Source organism: Egretta garzetta, unplaced genomic scaffold (assembly GCF_000687185.1).
Source record: "Egretta garzetta isolate BGI_Z169 unplaced genomic scaffold, ASM68718v1 scaffold255, whole genome shotgun sequence".
Lineage (NCBI taxonomy): Eukaryota > Metazoa > Chordata > Aves > Pelecaniformes > Ardeidae > Egretta > Egretta garzetta.
This window is the reverse complement of record NW_009259797.1, coordinates 508,542-530,039: the sequence shown is the minus strand read 5'-3', so window position 1 is coordinate 530,039 and position 21,498 is coordinate 508,542. Positions and strand designations below refer to the sequence as shown.

General features: G+C 44.0%; 1 protein-coding gene across 3 annotated transcripts in view; it reads left to right on the top strand.

Moving 5' to 3' along the window:
• The window catches only part of FAT3 (FAT atypical cadherin 3), a 339,730-nt gene that overhangs the window by 98,685 nt on the left and 219,547 nt on the right, over window positions 1-21,498 (top strand). For all 3 annotated transcript variants that reach the window (XM_035895315.1, XM_035895314.1, XM_035895313.1), the window contains exon 2: window positions 10,904-11,218. In XM_035895315.1, the coding sequence (XP_035751208.1) occupies window positions 10,904-11,218 (315 nt within the window). The remainder of the gene's footprint in view (window positions 1-10,903; window positions 11,219-21,498) is intronic.

Sequence of the window (21,498 nt, the reverse complement as noted above, 5' to 3'; positions counted from 1 at the left end):
CAGCTGTGCTGTGCAGGGAGGTTAAATGGTGCTCGCTCTGTGCATCATCCTCCCCTCTTCCCCACGGTGTTCATGTTCAAGTGCAGCGTGGCTATTAAAGCCCTGACTAGAGGTACTCTTCCTCTCCTTTTTGACTGCTCCTCTGGGTTTGTGTTTGGATAGAGAAAGATAAAGGCAGATTTCAGGGTTAATGTTACTGTTTTCACAGGGTTGCCCATTTGCTGTGGGCTGAAAGAAACAGTAACAAAGGGGGAAAAAAGATTACTATTTCCAACATTATATGTAATAATACTCTATTTCCAGCATAAAATAGATAACTAAAAGGTGAAAGACATTTACTAGGTGGAATATTCCCAACAGTCCCTTGTCTGCTCTGGCCAACCATCCCAGGCCGACACTCCTCAGCGCTGAGATCCACCAGAAGAGCCAGTGCCCATTTATGTTGTACCTGAGCCTAGGTACAGTCAGCATTGCCTTCCTCGCTCTCCAGGGCAGTTCAACAGCTGAAGCAGAGCAGCACACATTTTACAGCAGGATTCCCAAAACAATCTCTCATGCTCTAGGCTGTACAAAAGATACAGAGCTCAGTGTAAAGGAAGAGGACCCTGCACAGAAGTCCCTTGCCAGGACTTTCACTGAGATCCTTTTGAGCAGCCTTTGTCTTTTTTCTCCAGCTCTTCTTCCTCCTTCAGCTTTGCTCTGCTTCTGATCTTGTTTCTAAAAAACACAGGAGCAAACTCTTCTTTTTAAAATAGCTTCTCAGTTCTCCCAGCAGAGCACACATGGCTCGGACTTTGGTCTCTTTATTAATCTACTAAAGAGGATGTACAGAAAATCTGGGTTACTCTCAGCATTAGCCCGGCCCTTTGTGGAAAAATGCCTCCATACAAACAGGTTATTATCGAGGATTAACAGCTTTCATCGTTGGTGCTAACAACATGAGGATTTCTGCCGGTACCATCCCACGTTTGGTTTGTTTAGGAAGGCTGCAGAGGTGGGCACAAGGCATGCAAGCATTTTCTAATCCCAGTGGTGCTCAGAAAATAAGGCAGAACTCATCATTTGCTGTAGGGATAGACAGATACAGATGGATAAATGCATACAGAGGAGCTATAACATTGAAGGGAATTCACAGTTTATAATTCATGTGTGGCTAGAAGCCTAGTAGCCACAAGTGCTTTTAAAAAAGTTAAAAAAAAAAAAAAAAAAAAAAAAGCATAGTCCATAGAGTGACATTATACCATCAACTGTTGTTCTTCGGAGTTACATTATGCACATATTCCCATACTGGATCTTCCTACCAACATTTATAAAAGCTTGAGGTATCTGAATTTTGCACAGCACCTGCCACAGTGGCAAAATTGCATTTTTCATTTGTTTTTGGTTTTTTTGCCACTTTGGCTGGAAAGTTGAGCATGCTCATGTCCAGCGAATAGCAAGAAGTTGATCCCATAAATAGGCATTGCATTTTGCTGTGCCTCTGAGATGGAAGAGGAAGGATCTACCTGGGTAAAAGGACACCAGCAGCAGCCCACGTTCACACAAGTTTCACAGTACAGCTCAAGCCATGCGGGCTTGCAGCACGTCCCGTTGTTAGAGCGGTGTTACGGTTTGTCCCATCGCGTGCAGTCAGTAGGAAGCGGGACATGGCAGTGGTTCGGTCACCACTGGGGCTTCACGGCTCTTCTCAACTTGGTTTTACTGCAGGGTTTTATTGCATTGTTTGGCAGTGATGGAGTGTCTTAAGCTCTGACATAGATTATTCATAAATGAGAGGGTTTCTTTATAGTATTTGCACTTTTGAATGCAATTTGGTTCTTCCAGAGTTGTCCATTGTAGTTTTTCTGTTTAATCCATGTAGGATTTTTTTTTTTTTCACCCAGGCAAAAAATATTAAAGCAAAATGACTATGGATATTTCTTGAAATAAGTGGAGGGATGTGATGGAAGATACAGAAATCATAATAAAACCTAATCAAGTGAAAATGTTGGCACATCTTATTTCATTTAATTCATAAATGGAAGAAGATAGAGAATTTATTTGACTAAGACTCTGGTTCAGTGTCTTGATGATATGTTTGGAAAATGGCTCTGAAATTAATGTGTAAGTGACCTTGAAGACGTTGTATTTAAGTGATAGCTCATTTTGATGTGAAGTTGTAAGCTTTCTCTCCCGCCCCAAATAAAGCAAGCAAAGGAAACCAGCAGTGTTTAAGTCATTTGAGGGTAAAGAAGAAAGAATCTTGCCTCAAAACTCAAAATATAAGTAACCTGGAAGGTCAAGCACCTAATCTGAGATATGCCTCTATTTCAGCACCATTAAGGTGCTGCTTTACTGGAAAGTTTGCCCTCGTGGCAGCAGTCCCGCAGCCTTAATGTCTGCTTTGGGACACCAGGGGAACTGTGATCAGACCCCTGAGAAAACCCAGTCCCTATGGTGGGGGCAACTGCTAATTCGGTATGCAGTATTTACCCTTTGAATCACATCATTCATATATATATGAATATATATACACACACACACTCCATATTTGTTGATATTCATATACATGGTTATATATATTCATTCATTCATAAATATTAATATATTAATATATGTCTATCAACAAATATGTAAACATACATATGTATTTGTTGTTATTATTTTGATATGAGGAGGCACTGGCCAGACCTAGCTTGATTATCGCCTTTAAATAGTTGAACTTCCCCTCTACCTGTAGTAAATGAAATTAGGTTTGTGTTTTGCAGCCTGAGGCAGGGCTGGCCAGGCTCAGGCAGGGCACCATCCCCAGCCTGGTCTCAAGATCATGCCTGTTGAAGCCATGCTGATGGGGCTGTACCTGATTTAATGACCCCTGACAGATCTGATCTGCAATTGCACTGTGCATCCAAGTCACACGAGTGTCCCTGACTTTGGCTGGGCTGTTGGCTGCCCCACGACTTCAGAGATCAGAAGAAGTTTCCGTATGTACCTGATCTGGATTTCAGAACAACTGGCCATGCTTGGTCTAAACCATTGCGTGGTGGTGGTTTCTTCCATGAGCAGAAGTGGTTTACAGACCCTCTGTACACCCAACGCTGTGCACACAACAGCAGCGGCGGTCCCTCCTTTGGAAAGATCCCACACATGAAATTGCCCCTGAAACACGTGGTGGCATGTCATGTCCAGTAAGAGTTGTAAACCTGTACAATATCTGCCTACTTATCTATTACATGCAGGTATATTACATTTATTAACATGTTGAATGTCCTTGTCACCATCCTGGCTGGTTGTGATATTCACTATATTGGTGTAATAACACAGTAAAAGGTATATTTGCAGGCCAATCCAGTGACGGTGGAAATAGCGTCGCTGAGGACTGGTTTTCTAATTCTCTTTTACTGCTCTGGGAACCCAGACATAATATTCACTGGAGAAACTGCATTTTGAGGTAACAGTAAATTTGTACATTCAAAACATCAGTAAAAAGGAGAAAATTAAAAGTTAAGCCCTAGACAGGAATGTTACCGGTCTTGCGTTGTTTGACCAACATGGTTTGTTATATATGCTTTGTATTTGAACCACACAAAAGAATATTAGCAAGTGCTAGGTATGTATAGCCTCACAAAGTTAATATTACTTTTGGACTCATTCCTGGGCATGATCTAATCTCCATTTAAGTCAATGGGGATATTTCCATTCGCTTCAATAGGAGCTGGGTTTGCATTTTAATATGCATTAAGGTCTACAAAATTCGTGCAATAAAATAAAAACGGGAGGCCACACTTTGCACAATGGGGGGGCTTAAATGAAGGCACTGAAATAGCGTTTAATCACCAGAGTAAGGAGCCCGATTTTCAAAGCTCCCGGCTGTGAGCAGTGGGGGGGTGAGCGATAGGTCTCCTTCATGCTCCAGTTGAGTTTGTGGCTGATGTGATACCGCTGTCCGTATTCAGAACTGGCACTGGTGATTCATGGCTTGAGAAGACTGAAAAAAGGGGTGAATATAATGTGTGTTTTTTTCTGATTCCCACTGGCTTAGGTGGCCCCAGTGTGGTGAATCGGTCTGGCATCGGTGCTCAGGTTCGCATCTTCGTTACGCTAAAACTGTTTAATCCTGTAGGTTATATTTACAGCTTACCCTCAATGGAAATAATGAAATAAATATCTCCTAAAAGAGGTATGCACGCTGCTTTTATACACACAGAGCCATTCAATGTGAGGGACCTAAATAAAAAAATATATGGTTTAGGCATAATGTTAGCTTTCTTGAAATCATAAATTTTCTTCCTTAATTGGGTGTGAAATTCCTGTCCACAAATCATGCCATTTTCGTTGATTTTATGTTCGTTGGTTTGAGGAATAATGGGCATGTAGTATTTTTAAACCTTTCCTGCCTACGATAGCTGTCTGCTAAGCATCCTTCAAAAATCATGTCTTCGCTCAGTGCAAGGAATCTGGATTAGCTCTGACATTTGCGTTTACACTCACAAATCTTTGCAGCAGTGTGTGGGGGCAGGATCTGGCTGGAGCTCGGGGGCAGGAGCGCGGGTAGGCGGCTGTAAAGCCTTCGTCTTGGTGCAGCTGGATGAGGTGTGTAAGCTCTTTCTTCCCCCTCCATATTTTAGACCGAGAAATTTTGAAAAAAATGTCATTATTCAACTGTTTTCTTCTAAAACATCATTTATTTATTATTTTTTTCCCAGCAAGGCAATGCAAGCAAGGGCCTTTGGCTGACAGCTCGGTGACAAGCAAGGTGTTGTGTTTACTGCCACGAGACTCGCGGAGTCTTTGATGAGGGTCATGAATAATTAGTAGCATTTCGTAATCAGTGATTTTTTTCTTTTCTTCCTTTGAGGGATGAAACGGAGCCTGGAATGCTTCGCTGCCAGTAGCCATTCCTGACAGCGTCATTCATGACATTTTAATTTGGGGACGAACCAGCTTCTACTTTGTAGTTGGTTTGCGCTGAACCCCTTTGTTTTGAATCTGGAGGAGGGAGAGGCAGACTTAGGGCTCGGGAAATTAATTTTTGTAGCATGCTGCATGGCAGAAGCTGACGTGGCCCTTGCACATATTGAGGGTGAGTTTGCAGGTGCCCCAGGGGCTGGAGTCAGGAGTGAGCATCCATCACCCTCAGCCCTTCAGTCACTTTATATATTTTTATAGCTACTCTAACCACTAAACCTTGCATTTGCAGTAGCGAGAAGCTGGCTTTGGGTGGGAAGGGACGTGCCACACTGACAGCTGGGAGCATCTGAGGGTGTGCTGCCGTAGTGTCACCTCCATCCCACGCTGCAGCTTGTGCTGAGGACAGGTTCTGCCTTTGGTGCCTCCTGCCCTCCTCTGTGGCCACTCCTGGATCAGGCTCTGAGATTAAGTGGGCTGGCCACCTTATCTGGCCTTTCCTAATTTCCCAACCTGAGATGCAGATTTGTGCAATTAGCTGATATTCTTGGCAAGGGCTGAGAAGAACAAGCAACATCTTGGCATGTAGTCTCTTCTCAATTGAACAACTGAGCTGGTGGGATTAAGCAAGATCTCTCCCTGCAAAACCACTGCAGCATTTTGAAAAGGAGATAATTAAGGGATTTTCTGTAGTATTTCTGTGTGATAGAAGTTTTTTTGAAGAGTAGTAGATACTCCCAAGTCAGTCCTCTTTCTGTCTGCACAGGAATCTCCCTGCATCTTGTTCATCATTTGCTGAAAATGAGAGTGTGACTACTTCCACTGGTGACTTTGATAACACGGGCTGCTGAGTCACCCAGCAAAATCACATGCTACTTTTTTTTTTTTTTTTTTTTTTTTTTGCATCTAGGCCAATAACTGTGGTAGAAGAATAGGTTATGTTGTCTTGTCCCAATATCAAGATGCCAAATGATGGGAGATTCTGGCCCGTCCCCGGCAAGCAGTTGCTCCTGCCAGATATCCTCCATGTTGAGTATTTGCACTCTCGTTTTCCTGCCATTGACTCCCAGCCATCAGACCTTGATTTGCTTTTCTCAGCTAGATTAAAGAGCCTCGTTACTCTCCTCTGACATTTCCTTGCCCAGCTTCTTGCGGACCACCAAGTTGTCTTTTAATCTTGCCTTGAAAAAGAACTAAATAGAATTGAACTCCTTTCGGTGTTTGTGCTATTGAGAGTACTCATGAAGGATGATCTGACTTTTAGGAGGAACGAATGTGTGAAGCAGATATCCATGGCGATGGGCACCTATGTAAACACCTGGGCTGACAGCTCCAGTAAACACTCTCTTGCAGAGCTGTGGCAGGTCCATTCATCACGCGACCTATACACGAAGTGTCAAACATGTAAGATAAACAAACAGGGGGCAAAAAAGAGGCAAGGAAAGAAATAATGCTTTTCTCTAATCCCTTTTTGTTTTAAGAGCCTCTCGGGTTTCTCCTTACCATAGTAAATGCATAACTTTCAGATAATTTTTGAGTGGGCCAAGTCATTTGAAGTGGTCTGCTGAAAGATGTGCAGCAAATCAGTGGGAGAAGAAGGAGGGAAATCCAGTTTGCCAATTCTTTGTCTACTTTAATAGCCACTAGCTTCTCGCTCTTCTCACTCCTTTTTTTTTTTTTTTTTTCCCCTTCACCCTTCATAATGCAGTGTCTCAGTGTGTGCCACTTGCAGGAGCCATACAGAAAACATTATCCCATTATTTTCCCAGGGAGAGAGGGAAAACAAGCCTTTAAGAGATATGAGCACACAACCGTTGCATTGCTGGCACAGTGCCGAGCCCAAGGGCTGCACTTAATTTACATATAAATGTGCCCAGGATTTTAATCAGAGATTAATGCACTCTGTTGTTATTTTTCACTTACAGTGTTCGCAGTGCACGTGGTGCTTGGCGAATCGCGTAGGGCAAATGTACTTGGAGGAATGCAGTGGTGAGCATATCGGTGGCACTGCTTTTTGGATTGATGGCTGGCTTTATTTCTCAGGCTGCCCCGGGCCTGAGGAAGTGCTGACTTCAACCCTCCAGGGATACCGCAAAATCTGGCCGAGGGGGACCTAAAGAGCTGGCTTACAGACTGCTCAGTTGGATTTCAGCTGCCTCATGCAGAAATGCAGTAGTGCCTCTGTGGCAGAGCATCCCAGTGGACAGGAACATCTGTTTTTTCTGTCTCATTCAGAAATGCATCTACAAAATCTTGGAACTTTTTGGGTTTTAATCACTTTGAAATTTTCAGGGTCTGTGCTGGTGTTTCTTCTTATTTCTTGATTTGTTTAGCTCAGGCGTCATTACCTTGTTCATGTTTCTCTTATAATTAGCAGGCGGCTGGGAAGAGTGCACCACAAAAGCTGTCCAAGAAAAGCCTTAGAGCTGCTCCCAAAGGCGTCTCTTCCTCTCTGCTCTCCTGGCCCTGAAAACAAAGTTCTGTCTTTCTTTAATATCTGTTAATATCTATAAGACTTGAAGTAAGAGAGGTCTTTTCTGAATTTGTGGTGGTGTTATCCAGGGTTATTCTTGACTTTCCCCATACTTTCACTCACCTAAAGTGAGTGAGAGCCTACCTATGGACTTCCCCAGGGCATATTTTGTGGCTTCTGATGCCAGCTCTGTCAGCCTTTTTGCATTCATGCCATAGTGATGAAGAAGCAGTGCTGATACTCAAGTGTCATCATTAGTCTTCAGAGTTAACACCTCATATGAAGACGGAAGTTGTCACCCATACCTACATGGAGAGATTGGTTAAATATTGGGGCAGCATGTGTATTCTTGCGGATACTAACTTTATACCCACATTTGGGTAGACAGCAAGGAGGCACTTTGTGCAGGACATTCAAGAGCCTGGTAGAAGGTGTTCCCAGGGCAATGGGAGGGTTTCCATGTGGAAAACCTGAAAGTGAACAAAGATCACCTTCTTATTTATCAAGCTGCTGTGTGGTGGTGACAGGTGAAATGACAAGACATATTGAGGAAAAGAAATCAATTCATATCTGGGACCTTTTAATAAATCAAAAGTAAAAAGAAGAACCAGCATAGCAGACCCGTTGGCAGTTGCTAACACTTGTTCAATGATCCTTTCCTTCTGAAATACAGAAATGGAAAGTAACTGTTGCCAGTAGTCATAAAATGAAGGAATGACTCAGAAGATAGATTTATTATCAGCTCAGTATTGGTGAAATTCAGCTTCATAAACAGAGGTTAATCTGCTAAAACCTTTTGTGCTCTCACTGGGAGAAAACCCTACTTATTTCAAATTTTGTTTAAAGATCTAAAATAATTCTTCTTGTCTTCTGAATAAATCAACATCTCTAGGAGCACTAATATTCATCTTTTTTAGCTCATCCTTGCCCATATGGATTTTATTTTATTTATTTATTTCCGTGGGGTGTCATTTATTATGGGCTCTTCTCATCCCTGCGATGTGATTTCTCTTCTGGACTTGTAGGCATTTTCATCACAGTTCACTACATATTTCACCCATGTTTCTACAGAAAGTCATTACGTAGTACAGGCTGCTGCCGACAGGAATATTTAGAATACACTCTGCCTTTGTCCTCCAGTGCTGCATTGCTCACCTTTGTTGGGTGAATGATGTGTCTGAGCAAGAGGGACATGGAGCTGATGTTACTAGAAAAAGACCTAAGCCCATGCATGGATGCAAGTGGTACTGCTCCTTTCCCCTTCCTCTCTGTGTGGTTGATCAAATGGTAGGGAAATACTTGTCAGTTCAAACTAGCATTAAAAAACATAATACAAAAATCCCAAACTTGAAAAAAATTGTTTAGAAAATTAAAAATAAGATATGTGTCCTATAAGACAAGTGCAAATACATCAGGCATTTCTGTAACTGTGGTGGGTTCTGTGCTGCCGCCTGCCCAGAGCAGAGTTGGATGGGGGATTTGGGGAACCAGGGCCTGACTCCCTGGGGACAGGCAGCATCCCTTTTCTCTCAGTGGGCGTCTCTGTCTTATGCCAGGGGTGGTAGAACCTTAGGACAAAAGTTACGTCATTTGCCTCTTGCTGCTATCCCTCATAAAAGCCATTTAGTAAGTTTGCCAGTAAATGTCAGTATAGAATGTATTCTGCTGTGAAATGCCCGGGGAAATCTGCACGGGGGCTGTTCATATTGTTAAGACATCAGAAGCTCTATCAAGGCATCAAATCCATACCTTGTGATGATGTCTCAGGAACACAGGGCCATCATTTTCACGGCTGCTCTTCAAGGGATGGAATAGACTTACCAGTTAACTTTTAAACCAAAGGTCTTGTCTGAGGCCAGTGTCATAAAGGGATTAATTGCTGGTGTAATCTAAAAAGCGAGATTTGATGCATAACTGGTAAGACTGAGGCTGAGGAATAATGCAAATAAATGACATCTGAACTTTACATACCCCATTAAGAAGGAATCCTGGTAGGACTGGCAGGGAGGATCCCTTCCTGGCAGCCCCCGCTCTGCAGAGTGGCTGAGCACGGAGCCTGCACCTTCCTTAGCAGTGCCCAAAGTCTGCCCAAAACACTTCTCTGCCTATTCCAGTGCCTTTAAAGCTTTTCTAAGACTTCAGGCTGCCATAAAAACTTTCAGTGCAGTCTGATACTTAAAAAAAAGCCAAAAGCCGCAAAGATGTGCACATCCCTTATTAGTGCTGATCTTTTACCTCAATGACTAACTGATAATGTTGTTCCAAGGAGCATCAAGCACATCTGAGACTGAATTCAAGTTTATTCTGTTCCTGTCTTGCCCTGCAACTTCTCCACCAGTTTATATCTACGAATGACGTAGCTTGATGGTCTGCACACTGTCTTTTTTCTCAAGCTCGGGATCCACTGTATTAATGTGTCACCCAAGATTCAATAATGCTGTATTAGGAAAGGAAAATGTTGTTGGTATAAGTGTCTCAGAAGTGGTGGGAAAGTGCATTTGCTTATTTTGATGCTGGTTTGGTTGTGTGTGTGGTACTGGTGTGCTTGGTTCTCTGTGCATTCGTGGTCAGTGCTCAAGTCAGTGAAGGTTTGGATTACGCAAATATGAGTAGGTTTTACAGTGCTAGGAAGTGTTTCTGGTTTAAGGGCCTTGTATCTGTTTTTACAAAAGTCCTTGTGGTTTTGGTGTTCATGTCAGGAGGAGGGTGGGTTTCTAAATCCCTATAGGCAGGAAGGAGGTGGGTGGAAGTCCCTCCTCATGGCAGGAACCCTGTGGGCGTGGGGGTGGTACTTGGATGGAGTGGCGGGTGGCGTGCCTCCCCACGGCTCTGTTACACACAAGCACACTTTGTCTCGTTGCTTCTTAGGACCTGGTAGGAAATCAGCTGATGTTTTCTTACACCAGTAGGTAAAGTGACCAAACCCTTCCTTCCTCCGTGATAAAAGAGGATATACTGGTTGTCTAAGAGCATCTACTGTGTGAGCTTTTGATTGCTTGTTATCCAGGATTTTAGCATTGTGCAATGAGTGATCTCAATATTAAATTTACCGTCTACTTTCTGAACTTGAATGGATTTATTTTAAACTGCCACCCAGGTTTTCTTCTTTAGCAAGGGCACTGGCAGGAGCTTGAAAAGAGAAGCCACTTTCTCTTGTGCAATTCATGGTCAATGGTGATATCCCTCTCTACCAAGGTTTATACAAGTTCGCATCATCAGCAGAAAATGATGGTGTTTCTTCAGTTAGTCTGCCAGCTGCAGTCCCAGCAAAGAAATGGCTATGACATAAGGACACTTATGAGGAGCCATCTTTTTACCTCCCCCCTGAATTGCTTGGGACAGAGGATTGAGATCTTGAGCAGGGTTTGGGAAACAATGGCCAAGTTCAAGGTTCTGTTTTCATTTTATGCACAACTTCAATTTTTTTATGGGTGGAGCATTTGTTACATGCCAAACCCATTTCTGCAATACAGTCAAATTAAATTAGATGTGACGTTTCATGGGTCCTATTCCTGAGATCCTCTGCTTGCTGTTTTTCTACAGGAGTTGTCTACACAGCAGATATTCTTGACCGGGAGACGACCAAATCCTACTGGCTGACAGTGTATGCGACTGATCATGGTGTTGTCCCTCTCTACACTACCATTGAAGTCTACATTGAAGTGGAGGATGTGAATGACAATGCCCCTCTCACCTCTGAACCTATCTATTACCCAGCCGTCATGGAAAATTCCCCGAAGGATGTATCTGTCATTCAGATCCAAGCCCAGGACCCCGACTCCAGCACTAATGAAAAACTGACTTACCGGATTACAAGTGGAAATCCCCAGAACTTCTTTGTAATCAATCCCAAAACAGGTAACAAAATCCTGCTGCCTTAGGGTGGTGGGAAAATGCAATTTAAATATTTATCAGCTTGCTCCCTGCAGGATCCACTGGCATTGCATTGCTTTCCAAACCTCTGTTTTCTGGTTAGTTATGTGTCTGAAGCATCTTGTGTGCGTCTAAAGCATCCTTTTTCGCATCTGTACACAAGCTCACTGGCAGATGCCGTGCTGCAGATGTGCTGCTGCAGCCACGGCTCTTCTGTAGGTCACCGAATAGCTTCTGGCAGTTGACTCTTCCCTGTGTCTATAGGGATGAGACTTTGCTACACTGAGTCTGCAGAGTGGTGCTAGGAAGCAGATTCAAGGTGTTGTGGTTTACAGAGTGGCGTTTCGTCCTTTGTAAGCTGGCGTAGCACCGTTGAAGCGAGTGGCACAATGTTTGTCCAGCACATGTAATTGGGTTCTGCATTACGGTGGCTGGATGTAATTCTAAAGCTTGTTTTATACAAAATGACAGTTTAGATGACCTGAAAGTCCCTTTGGCCTTTAAAATAAAAATCTATGTGTTTGCATTGATTTGGAACAACTGGGGGTGTAGCCTTGGGTGGAGTGTTGCAGATATGGTGGTTGTTTTAAGATATGGTGGCTGTTGTTGGCTGGTGGTGGAGCATTGCACCCATGCAGACTGGCTCTGCCCATCCTCATGCCCTCGGTGCCTTTGCTGAAACCAGGTGTCCCAAGTGCCTGATGGATATAGAAATTGCCCCAGGAGACATAGCCCAAGGTCATGATGCTCTGCTGGGTGCCTACCTGTGCTTGGCTGCAGGTGGTCCTCACTCCGGCACGTACCCAGCCATCCCTTGCTCATCTGGCTAGCAGGGACTCTCCAGCATGGTCTGGAGGTAGAGAGTCGGGGCGGGGGGGTTCACAGCAATAGGCTGATCTTTGTCAAAGTAGTTCAGAGGATTCATACAGCTCTCATGCTGGTTTTGTTCCGGGGTTTTGTTTTTTTGTTTTTTTTTTTTTAAAAAAAGTTTATTTATATCTGCTGCAAATTTCTAAACAGCTAGAAAACCAAAAGAAATAGACCTGAGAGGGAACATTTTTCATTTGATGTAGGAAAATAATGTTCACTAAATAGGTTTTCAACATTTGGCTGGGCAATCCTATTGCAATGTGTGGCATAAGAAGGGGTCAGGGATCTTTTCAGGCATAAGCCCAGGTGAAGAATCATGGAGCATGTATATTCACTGTGTTCAATCTGCTGAGCCCTAAGGCACATATCTCACTTATTTTTAACACTTGAAATGGCCAAAGATGGCTCTTCCATCTGCATCCCTTCTCCCCCTCCCCACACCATAAATCCCATCTGGGCAAAGTAGCAGAGTTAGGACTCCACAGTGTTTAATGCTTGTGCTTCCATCCCGTCGGCTCCTCCCGCGGAGCAACCTGCTCAGCACAGCTCCACATCCGCACGGTGGCCAGGGTGAGCCCATGATGAGGACTAAAACCAGGTGCCCTGCAGCCTGTAGCACACCCTGTGGGCTGGCTCTTCATCCTGCTGGAGCGGTGGATAGGGATATTTTTCCCTAACAAGGAGATCTTCATTCTCACAGTTAACATTGAAGGTGGTTCATCTTCATTTTGTGCTGTGGAAATTGCTGCCTGAGAACTTTAAGGCTTCAGGATGAGTAACGTTGCTTCTTGGGCAACTCCTGAAGGGCCCCCATTGCGTTCAGTGAGCATCCTGGCTGGTGGCTGGCTGTGGTTTGCCATAGAGGGGATAAACCATCCCCTTCTATCCACCTCAGTGCCAAATGCAGAGCAGTGAGAGCCAGGCAAGGTGGCCTCTTTTAGTTTGTTTTTGCCTTTGAAAATGATGGGGCTGAAAGAGAACTGCCCTGTCCCAAAAGGGAGGTTTGCCATTTTGAACACAAGGATTTTGTCCTCGCTTGGGAAGTATCGATGTGTGGCGAGCTCTGCCCGCCTGGTCTGAAGATCAGGAGGCATTCTCCCAATGGGATGCTGATGTCCAAGGAATAAAAGCGTAATGGGTTTTCCTAGAGAGTGCCCCTGGGGGTCTCTGGCCAAGCTACTTTCAGCCATCTCCCTGCAGTGCACTAGTTTCTCAAAGGCAGCAATTTACACTCCAGTTGTTTTATACAGGCGACTTCTGCAGACGCAGAAGAGGTTGGTAGCATGCCAGCCCTGCAAGCTCGCTGCCATTCAGCACAGCAGTAATGCACGCAGCGCTTTGCACAGCAGCCCTAAATGCGACAGCACGCTGTAAAATCAAGATGAAAAGGTTTAATGCGAACCCAAATACGTGGTGATCGCTGCATACGTGGGTTGAGCGAGCGCGTTTCTGCCGTCGGGGGAGAGCAGTCATTTGTGAGAAAGGGGATCTTTTATTTTTCTGTGTCACTTTGGAAGTTTAAACAGTGCCAGCAAACTGACATCTCTCCTGTGAGTAAATCAGGTGCTGAGAGGCAAGACGAAGGCAGCATCCTACATTTTTTACATCCTTTCGTGGGAAGCAGCAGAAGTTGGCCTCAACTAGAGACAGGAAGTTGGCCAGAGTGTATGGATGCTCTTGGAGTAATAAGAAGTTACTCCAACACTCAACTGATTGGGCTTTGCTAATGTGCTCAGGGTTAAACCTCTCGCTGGATTCGCTGTCAGAAATGAGCATCCCCTAAGGCACAGATTATTCAAAGGCTTGGGAAGACAGGTGGGAGAGAGGAGTTTGGTTTCCTCCACTGCGAAGAAGCACGGATCATGGTTCACAGACTACTTCCATAGATTATTTGGCTGTATTGCAGCAAGAAATCTCCCACTGTTGCTGGAGAATAAGGCACTACTAGCCTCGGACTCCTGTGCCCTCTTTCTTATTTTTAGGACTTGGTGCGTGGTACCGACTAAGCTGGGTTTGTTACCAAGTGCGGAGTGCGCAGGGCACGTCACAACTTGTGGTGTGTGTCTGGGGGGAGGGTGGGCGGGTGGTGCTTCAGACATTCCTGCCCTGACTGCAGGTGATGTGGTTATCTGCAGCGCTGATGGGCACAGCACAGCCTGGGCGAGGTGGGTAATCCCATCTTCTTCTTCGATGGTCCTTGCCGGCATGAAGAGGAGTACCCTGGGTGCTGCCGCACCCTGCTCGCGGCATGTCCCTCCCCGCCTTTGCACAGTCTCGTGCTCCTTCTCAGTGGTTCTTGGAGCTCAGCAATGTTTTTGCCTTCCCCTGGAGCTCGCTTTCACCGGCTTTATAGCTCATGTAGGTTGTGCAGATTCCTGGAGGCACGTGTACCACTACGTGTCTTGCCATCTCACCAAGGCATCAAGCAGGGACATAGGGAGTCCAGGTTTTATTCCTGGTTCTGATACAGGATCATAATTACAGCCAAATCTTACAATCTTAATTGATTAACTGGATAGTGGAAGCAACGATACTCCTTGTATGCCGTGTCTGTAGGTAGAAGAAACCTTTTAGTAGACAACCTGTCACTTCCTGCATTTTTATAGACTGGCAGAGCTCTGAGAGGCTATTTTAGGTACTGTCAAACTGCAAATACATCGCATGCATTTGGATCTGTCTGAAGGCAATCTTCAGCCCTTTCAGGATTATCACCTGCAATTTGCTCTATGAGTTTTGGAGAGAAGAAGAGTTGCTCCTGCAGGAGCCAAGAGCTGCTAAAAAGCTTCTGAGAGCAAGACTTTGGCACTGAAGTCACTCTGGGCGGCCCGTGCTCTCGCCAGGGGCTGGCTCTGCTGTGGCAGCACGAGTACACATGGGTGGCAGGGTCTCTCCCCTGCGGGCTTGGGATTTGTATGGCTGCTCCAGGGGAGGAGGACAGGAACGTGAGCAGCCTGGTCAGGTATGGAAAGGCAGCACGGGCAACCGCCCATGAAGGTCTTTCTTTTCTTACCTTGATTATTTTTTCTGAAGTACAGCCAAGCACCAGTTTGCGTCTCAGCCCGCACTTTTATCTCGTGATCTGATATTCGAGAATAGTGAATAACGTAGCACATGACTATGTGTGAAACCATAAATCGTTCGCACTGGTGAACAAGGCAGACTTGTTCTGCAAACTGATGGAGACTGCTGCCTAAGTTATAGCAGGTCCAAGAGAGCAAATTGGGGGTTTTCTTTTCAGTGGGCAAGAGATATTGCAAGGCACAGTTTTGTGAGGGGGGTGGGTGAGAAACGTTCTTCAAATAGCTGAAGTGTCTCTCTGGGTTATGTGACCACAGGGAAAGGCATCCCCTTGTGCATTTGCTTCCCAGCTGCATTGTACATGCAGTGGTGATGGAGGCGTTCCCGGTGCTCAGCACCTCCAGCAGCCGTGGGTCAGCCTAAACCTTGGCGTGGCTGCTGAGGGAGCCAGGGGCTTCCCTCTTAGCCTGATTTCTGTGCTGGGGAGGGCTCAGGCTTGCTTTGGCAGGGCACAGGGTCCCAGGGCTTTGCTCCTCGGTGGGTGGTGTGAGATGGGGCTGAGGAGGAGGAGGGAAGGAGGAGGAAGAGGAGGAGAAAGAGGAGGAAGAAGGCAGAGCTCCTGTCGGAACAGCTGGGCTGGCTGGCTCCCAGCTGAGCCCATGGGAGTGCCACAGCCGCCCCGAGACGAGTGAGTTATTTTGGGGTGAGAGGCATGTGGAAGAAGGTAAATAAAACAGATGATGGAATAAAAAAAAAAAAAGATTGATTAGGGCCGTAAATTCTTATTTTTATTTCATGTATATGGGTGTTAATTTCACAGCACAGCACAGGGGTAATTTACTGCACTGATTTATTACTTTTCTGTGCTCTGAAGAAAACAATGAATTTTAATTCAAACCATTACATTATTTTGTTTAGTTTTCCACATATATTGGACAAACCCAATAAGCTTCTCTTCAGTCTTACGGAGATTAGTCTAAGATATATTTTAACTAAATATTAACTAATTTTAACTAACATGCCGACAGACCAAATTTCACTCTTGTGCACATTGATGTTAATGAATTTGCTCTGAAATTATGCTGGTGTGTCTGAAAAAGCCGGTTATACCTTGCTTAGTCTCTTGCTGGCACCATTTAAACAGAGGCAGACCCCTGGCACTCCCAAAATAGTACTTGCTGCAGTATTTAAGGCAGGATGTGCTAGTGGGTTTAGAAATAGCATATGTAGGTCAGTACAGCTTTCCAGAGCAGCAACTCTCTGCCTTTAGAAGTTGTCTCTGAACTGTCACATCTGCACCTAGACTTTGAAAGAGAATGGATATTTTCATGCTGAAGTAGTATTAATATTTATATAAGCTAATATGGGGTTAGTGAGCGTCAGAATTGAATTGATATGAATGCTTCTCTTCTCAGTAGGCTGGGCTTTGCTTTCTTCTGCGCTCCCAAAGCCAGCCAGCCTAAGATCGTGCTGGGGCTGAATGCCACGTTCGCCCTGCCATACTAAAACAGTGCTTCACCCTCCTGCCATACCTCCTGATTTTTATGGATGCTGTTCAGAAGAGCACTCTTGGGACTCTGAGATAAATTCATGCTCTTCAAGGCCCATGGTTGTCATGTGTTTTTTTCCAGCAGAGGAACAAAGATTGTTAAATACTCCAGAATTTTTCAGTTCTGCTGGGATTTTGCAGTAGATACCATCTCAAGGGGACACAGCTTGCTCTGGGAGGCAAACTTCAGTGATCTTAATAATCCTGTTGTTAGCGTTCCTGCTGTACTGTAGGTGATGCAAAAAGCCATACAGACAATGAATGGAAGTGGAGGCAACTTAGTCCCTACTACAGCCTTGCACATCTTTCAGGTTTAAACCCAAGTTGCGTTGGGCGAGGAGAAAGACATCGGTTCTGTAAAGCAACAGGCATTTAAAACCTTCTATCATGTAATAAGTAAAGGTAAATGCTGGACCATTTGAAAAGATTAAACAAAATTACTCTTTGATGACATTTCTAAGGGACTTTGGATTGGCTATCAAGCTAAATTTAGTACTACCTTGGTCCATGTGTCACTCTGTTCCTGTAAGAGGCATTTCATGCTTTTTTTTAATTATTATTATTATTATTTTAAGTCTGTTCTTCAAGAATGGACAACTTTATATGTTCACTCTTGACCACGGATTCTCCCTGCTCCCACCCTATCATGGAGGGCTGGCTGCTTTACTGGGGGACCTGCCTGACACTGCAGTTGATCCTGTGCATGCTGCTCTTAATAAACTTCCTCTGAAATAAGATCTTCGACGTTTTGTGAATGAAGGCCTTTAGCTTTTTTGATTTTGTAGTCTAACCTGAAGTCTTCCTCCAGGGTGCGTTTTAGGTGCTGTAATGATCAATTGGTATGTTGAATTTTGAGGGTGTTGCAGATCACCTCCCTCCCACTGAAGGCTCCTTCTGAAGGGCGCCTGGTGGCATCTCCCACACACACATTGGCCATGGAGCCCTGTTTGGCAGCTCTGTGTGCAATGGCTATGCAGACCATGTCATGCTTGGAATGGCATTGTTAGGTTAATGGTTAATGGTTGGACTTGATGATCTCAAAGGTCTTTTCCAACTTAAACAATTCCATGATTCTGTGCTCACTGCCATTCATTCACTGTAAGTGTCCCTGCAGCTCAGCTGACCTGTCCAAGACCGTGGAAGACTTTGCAGAGGAAAAAAACATTGATTGTAGGGCTCTCCAATAGAAGGTGAATTGGAGGAATCAGTCTCCCTTCCTTCTATGGCCTTTAAAGCTGTTTGTACAAATGCTGAGTTCACCAACAGTTGTGGAGTCCAGCCCAATGTATCTGTCAGTGGTATGTAACTACCCATAACTAATACAGATTTTTACAATGTAATTCCCTTAAGCACATTAACTGGCTTCCACTTTCTATAATTTATGTTGTATCAACACATGCTAAACGATCTACTCTCTTTTCTTTCACTTCTCAGTATTATTTAAAAGCGTGTCTCTTAATGACTTCTTTATAACATGCTCACTGTTAAAAATCAAGCTTCTGAGCATTTTAAAAGCTTTAATTTCTGCTTTGGGATGGCTCATTCTTTACTAGACACCGTGTTCCCAATGGTTTGAGCCCAGGCTTAGCAGCTAGCAAATCAGAGGACCATGGATGCTGGAGTTATGTGTTTAATAGCAGGGGGACCTAGAAGCCTGCTAGGCACTGTACAGCATGTTACATAAAGTCCTTGCCTTGAGGAACTTGTCATAATAACAATAATAATAGTAATAATTAAGAAAAAAGAGGGAAAAAACCAAAAAACAGGGAGGAAAGGATGTAAATCATCAAGTCCATCTGCTTGCCAGTGTATGTTTATTCCCCGGAGTAAATTTTCAATTAACTCCTAAGCTGCAGCCCAGCAGTGACACAAACTCTTCTTTCGACTTTGAGTAACTGTTGTTCTTTTTTTTTTTTTTATGCAAGTGGGAATATTTTCTTACCCCATGTGATTGCCCTGGAAATTAATTCACAGTAGACAGTTTGCAGATCAAATAGGCTCTGGAAATGCAAGCTATTGATTTTCAGGCATCTCAGCATTAATAGATATCCATGCACAGCCATGTATTTGTAGGCATATAAAAACAAAGAGGAGTATCACTTCTGAAATGGTAGGATGAAGAGGAATACAAAATCTTTTTAGATTAAATAAGTATAGTCTAGTGGCCAGACCACTGATTCCACCCAAAGTGAGAAAATTTGGGCTCAGCCAGCCCATCTCTTCCCTCCCATCTCCTGGCGATTCCCTCCTTATTCTGCATGCCTTATCTGTGGAGGGGATAAAGGTGTGAGCTGTGTCACCTTAGCTGAGGCTACAGTAATGCTGCTATTAATAAAATAATAAATCCAGCTTTATCATCTCTCTTGAACAGACCTGATTTCTGCTAGCAATGGGTTTTATTCGTGAAGCACTGAATACAGTTGAGATTGCTGGATGTCTCTGGTATCGAGTGCCTCTTTTAAAGTGGCATTAAAAGATACAATGCTGCTCATAAATGCCATTTCTTTATAATCAGCAGATTTAAACATGGCTTATAGAAATTTTAACCTTTCTTTAGATCCCCATGATGACCTTTTTAGTCTTCTTTCATAGTAAGAAGCTTCGGGAGTATTCCCATTGCCTGGACTGGGCCATTGTGTCCTTACTTATTCAATGCAACATCAGTTTTTAACCTGAACTCCCCATTTGCTTCAGTTGTGTCTGAAAGGCAATGGCGTGGCGAGGGCCAGTGAGTCAGTGTTTGCTGATGGAGAAGGTTACTGCCTGATAGCCAAAAAGCTTCCTTCTGTCCTGCCCCCCCCCACCAGTTCTGAAACAGCAAGAATTTTGCCAGTAATCCCATAAATCTACATTGCTGTACATTACAGGAATCATTTATTATTTTCAAAAACATCAGCAGAGCATATCTTCTGTCCTGTTCAGAACTAACTTTGGCTATCAGCTTAGCTGTGAAACTAATTTTTCTACCTCATCTGTCAGTCCAGTTTGTTCATAAATTTCCAGAAGCCATGACAAGTCAAAACTGGTCAAAAAACCATCTGCCTTTTTAATATGGTGTACTATTCCTTCGCTAATTTGTAACTAGGGCTGTTGCATTCCCTCCCAGGTAGTCAAGTAGTCTGGATAGGATTATTATCAACGACAGAAGCATAACTGAGATTACTGGGTGAAACTGTGTACCGCAAGTACTGAGTCGCAGCCCTGTTAAATGCATGCGCAATGCCCGTGCTGTGGATACCTGTCATACCCTGCCCTACATTATTATGATAATCGCAGTGAGTGCCCCTGCATTACAGTAATTGCTTATGGTCCAAGCCTGAACTCTGGCAGGAGGAATTAAGTTGGTGAGCTAGGGATGCTGAGATGTGGAGCCTGTGAGTGTGGTGTTCATGCAGGGGTGGGGGTCTGGAGAGGGAGCTGCCAGGGAGGAAAATAAATCTGTGTTGTTAGCCCAGAGGAGGTGAAGGCTTGGGGTGGGGAGAGTTGATGTTGGTTTTTTTCTTACTATTTCTTACTGGTTTTTAATCGATCAATGTAACTTGCATTTAGCTTTTGCTCAACAGTAGAGGTGCTACACCTGTCTGTGATGTTGGACCCTGCAAACCCCGATATCGAATGAGCATTTTTCCTTTTTTCACAGTTCCAGTGAATTCACTCATATTGTAATCTTAGGGCAGGCACTTTTAGGGACTTGAATGGCGTATCTTCACCTTATTGTGTGAGCACTTTCTAATCTCTCTTCGTGGATGGGAAGTTAGAAGCAAGGACTGTAGCTATAGTTTACTCTCAGTTAACATCTGATTCTTGGTACAAACAAAGAAAGATAGAGATATTTCCTGTCTGAGAGAATGAGATTGACCTATGCTGCATGTGAATATTAAAAAATAAAAATAGCTGGGAAATGGGAATAAGAAGAGAAGGCAACCATAAAGACAGGTGTGTTTGCATAAGCCATCAGGATGTCAGTAATCACCAACTATTAATTCTTCTCTGTCTTGCTTCACATAGGAGGTTGTGTCAACATCTGCTAAACCTCCAAAGCCTCATCACCTCTCGGTGCCGCTGAACCTGTCTGTTCAAAAATTAAAGTTAACAGCAGATTTGTAGTATTCTTCCTCTTCTCTCTCTGACTCTCTGTCTCCATCAGAGTTACGCTGTTGTAACCAAAGATAATTATTTTCTGTGAAATTACTCTCCTCTCTCTTTCCCCCTTCCCTTTATGTTAATGAGAGTGCTTTTCTCTCCCTGAGAAGATTGACACAACTTCTTTGAAGTTAATAGTGCTGTTCCCAGTTCTTGCCAGTTAAATATGTGACCTTATCTGTATAATAGTACAGATCGCATCACCATATGTCTAGACACACAGAGCTTAATTTAACAGGAGATGTATATGTATAAAAATAAAGCAGTATCTGGGGGTTAAATATCGGAAGGCCCCCCTAATCACAGCTTTCACGTTATACATAACGTTCTGCAGAGCTCTAAGAGCTCTGAAGTTAGATCTTAAAAAACATCTCCCCTCAAGGGACCCTGCTCTTGTAATCTTGTTTTTGCACTGATCATCATGTGGCTTCTGCTATGCCTGTAGTTCCTCACCTGTTGTACTTAGATGGTTTCTCTTTCTGTGGTAGCCAAGTCCTTCACACTGTGGTAAGGTAGAGCAGCATCATCGTTCCTTTTTAAACAAGCAGGGAACTGAGGCTAAGGGAGCAGCATAACTCATCTTATGCTGGTAATAAAGATTTGGTCTTAAATTGCCTTCAAAGCCACTGACCACATGTAATGCAAAGCCTTACTGGCACAGGTCCAGCCCAGCCTGCCCTGCTGA